Source organism: Belonocnema kinseyi, chromosome 8 (genome assembly GCF_010883055.1).
Source record: "Belonocnema kinseyi isolate 2016_QV_RU_SX_M_011 chromosome 8, B_treatae_v1, whole genome shotgun sequence".
Lineage (NCBI taxonomy): Eukaryota > Metazoa > Arthropoda > Insecta > Hymenoptera > Cynipidae > Belonocnema > Belonocnema kinseyi.
This window is the reverse complement of record NC_046664.1, coordinates 118,979,407-118,982,608: the sequence shown is the minus strand read 5'-3', so window position 1 is coordinate 118,982,608 and position 3,202 is coordinate 118,979,407. Positions and strand designations below refer to the sequence as shown.

At 31.2% G+C, this 3,202-nt stretch overlaps 1 protein-coding gene across 2 annotated transcripts in view; it reads right to left on the bottom strand.

Moving 5' to 3' along the window:
* Nucleotides 1–2,988, bottom strand: part of LOC117178908 — a 3,228-nt gene extending 240 nt beyond the window's left edge. The window contains exons 1-3 of one of the 2 annotated variants that reach the window (XR_004467838.1): nucleotides 2,886–2,988; nucleotides 2,554–2,798; nucleotides 2,176–2,393 (exon numbers count right to left, since the gene is read on the bottom strand). Coding sequence is in view for 1 of the 2 variants with exons in the window: in XM_033370449.1 (XP_033226340.1) it covers nucleotides 2,292–2,393; nucleotides 2,554–2,808 (357 nt within the window). In the remaining variant the exon portion in view is untranslated. Of the gene's footprint in view, nucleotides 1–2,175; nucleotides 2,394–2,553 lie in introns of both variants that reach the window. The other variant, XM_033370449.1, reaches the window with a different exon arrangement.
* Nucleotides 2,989–3,202: the final 214 nt, after the last annotated feature.

Below are 3,202 nucleotides of genomic sequence, written 5' to 3'. Positions count from 1 at the left end.
TTATATGTCATAGCCCAGTGGCCACACCAGTTAATCAGCCAACTAACTGGCCAATCGGCTAATCAGCGCTGAATAGCCGACTGCATACCTGCTGCCTGCTCACGTTCGTCTAGTGGGCGGATGAAGGCAGTCCAGAAGCGGCCCATCTGCTATTCGACTGGAGTGTTTCAGCCCAGTAGACGACTTTGTATATGGTTCATCATATAATTTAAGGAATGAGATTTTTCATTTGTTTTTCATGCAAATATTTTCAGTAAAAAATAAGAAAAAGAGTTACTTTTACAAATGCTAGGACTTAAACAATTTGAATTATGGAGTTATCTCACACGAAGTGTGTTAGTATGGAAATCTTAAAAAAAATTATCCGATTCTTAAAATAGGCAAAGAAATCACAAAAGAATATTGTGTCTTTATTCAGTGCTTTTTCATTCAAGATAATTAGAAATGAAATTACAACTTTTAGCGGCATTACAGAAAAAGATTTTTAAAAAGTGTTTTTTTAATCTTTCGTTTTATTTATATTTATTCATTGTAACAAAGTGGACGATTGTGAAAAATGAATTAAACAATAATCTAGCTTTAAAAAACTATGTTTCAGCTTAAAATTGAATACTTATAATTAAGAAAGCTACACAAAATACGTGGTCCAATTGTTAATATTATACTGACTGTTCACTGAAAAAAATAGTTTAACTGTTCCAGCTAACCGTTTAGCTGGATTTCCTCTTCCAAGAAAATATAGCTATGCCACGTAGATTTTTATCTGCTTTAGTTAAATTAGCCATCTAGAAATTATCTAGTAAAATTAGCTCGTTAATTTCTAGATGGAAAATTTAGCTGAAACAACTAGAAATCTAGATGACGCAGCTATATTTTTTGTTGGACTGAAATCCATCGAAACGTTTAGCTGGGACAGCTAAGCCATTTTTTTCAATGTTGCTCAATAGACCTAGGATATGACTGTCTTTTATAAACAATTAAGCATTAGGCCAATAATAAAATTTTTCTCTCACATTTATAGTTTGTCTGAAGAACTCGCAGTCGCCACTGCTGCCGTTAAAAGCAGACTACTTCTCCAAAAACTGAAGAACTGACAGTAGAAGTTCAACTACTTGGTTAAAAGTATTTTTTTTAAATTCATATTTTCGGTTCAAAAATGCAACTGTTTTTTAAAAGATTATTCTTTTTCGCTCGAAAATTCTATAATGTAGTAAAAAAATTGTTTTCTTTATTGGTTCAAAATTTATCTTTTCGTGAAAAAAGTCTCTTCTTTACCAAAATTCAAATATTTCGGTTGAAAGCTAACCTGATTTGATTGAATTCAACTTTGTTGGATTTCAAATAAAAATATCTTTGGTTGAAATAATATCAAATATTATATTTTTCCTTGAGAATTTATTTAATTTGGTTAAAAATGCATTTTTTTGTAAGAAATTCAAATATTTTGGTAGAAACTTCGACTAGTTTTTGGAAAAATAACGAACACTTTCGTTGGAAAGTGTTGTTTTTTACTATATTTAAAAATTTATCTCTTTCGGTTAAAAAATTGTAATACAGGGTTCATATATTTTTTGGTTTAAAAAATTATCTGTCTTGGTTCCAAATAAACTTTTTGTTTAAAATTTCTCTTTTTGCTATTAAATACCAACCTTTTTTTAAACATTACTTTAAAATTAAATGGCTAACCATTACTAATAGGATCTCTCCTTATTATTTTTCACTCAGAATATTTCTATGAAAACAAATGAAAAATCTCAATTCTTAAAATATATGATGAACCGTACGCATAATCGTCTACTGGGCTGAAACGCTCTAGTCGACTAGCCGACTGGCCGCTTGTTGACTGCCTTCATCCGTCTACTAGACGGACTTGAGGAGGTGCAGCTATACAGTCGGCTGTTCAGCGTCGATTAGGCGACTGGCTAGTTAGTCGCCAGTTTGTATTTCACGATCTTAATGGATATAATTAATATAATTTCTAACAGTGATTATAAAATAACCTCTGCATTGCCGATATATCGCTATCAAGCTATCAACTGGTTCACGAAAATGTTGAAAATCTTGTTTAAGAAAAATGTATTTTCTTTTCGAAAATTTCCCAACTTCAATAAAAAATATTTTACACAAGTCCATTAGGTAAATTAATAATCTGCAATATGAACAACAAAATCTTACGTAATATAACAGCTACAGCTTTCTTATTCAAACTAGGTTTTTTATCTTCTAATTTTCTCTCTTTTTCACTAAGAGAACATATTTGTAGTGCCTCTTTCTTAAATATGGCACACGTCCTACTTTCTAGCCGAAAGCGTTTGCGACGAGGAAGTTATCTTAGCTTCTTTTAGAGAGGTTTTGTGAATATAAATTCCACTGTCAGGTAATAGTTCCACCGCCTAAGAGTAAAATTCAAATAATATTAGCAAAGTTAGCAAATTATGATTCAAACATAAAATTTACAAAGCAATTATATTATGCCCCATTGAGAAATACTTATTAACTTTTATAATTAAATTATGGTATAAAATACTAAAATGTGTAGCTCAAAATGAATACCTTATTTCCAGCAGTTTCTTTATTACATTCTAGCATGTTATCATTCACATTTGACGAAATTTCCGTGTTTCCAGATGATAAGACTGATTCTGAGTTTCGGTCATGAGCTTCATCAACTTCGTCTTCTTGGCCAGAATAACCACTCACTAGTCCAAACGGTTTTGAAATATGAATATCGTTTTCTGCCCCATCTTCATCACTATTGTGATTTTCTAGTAGTCCAAAATCGTTCGACTTTAGTTTCTCTGATTCCATAAACAATAAATGTTGTGAAAATGGAGAACATTCAATTAAATTTGTATTTTTAAAGGATGTGTGGTTTCGGAAACTACATTGTGAAGTAGATGGGATAGGGTCTTCAGCGCACAGATTTATTGTAGAGAACTTCTGGGAGTGATCAATGAAGGATGCAGATGCAGTATGAATACTTGAGTTTTTCGATGTCGGAGTAAAATGTTCTAAGTTCTGAATGGAATATATCACAAGTTAATATCAATCTATTTTCTAAAAAGTTATAATTATGAGATCTTGATTACATTGTTTTCGAAAATATGATTGATTCAAACACTGCGTCAATATAACTTTTGGTAGCTGTACTAAGTTTGTTTTTTGCTGAGATTACAAAAAACTGGAAATAGCATGTAGATTT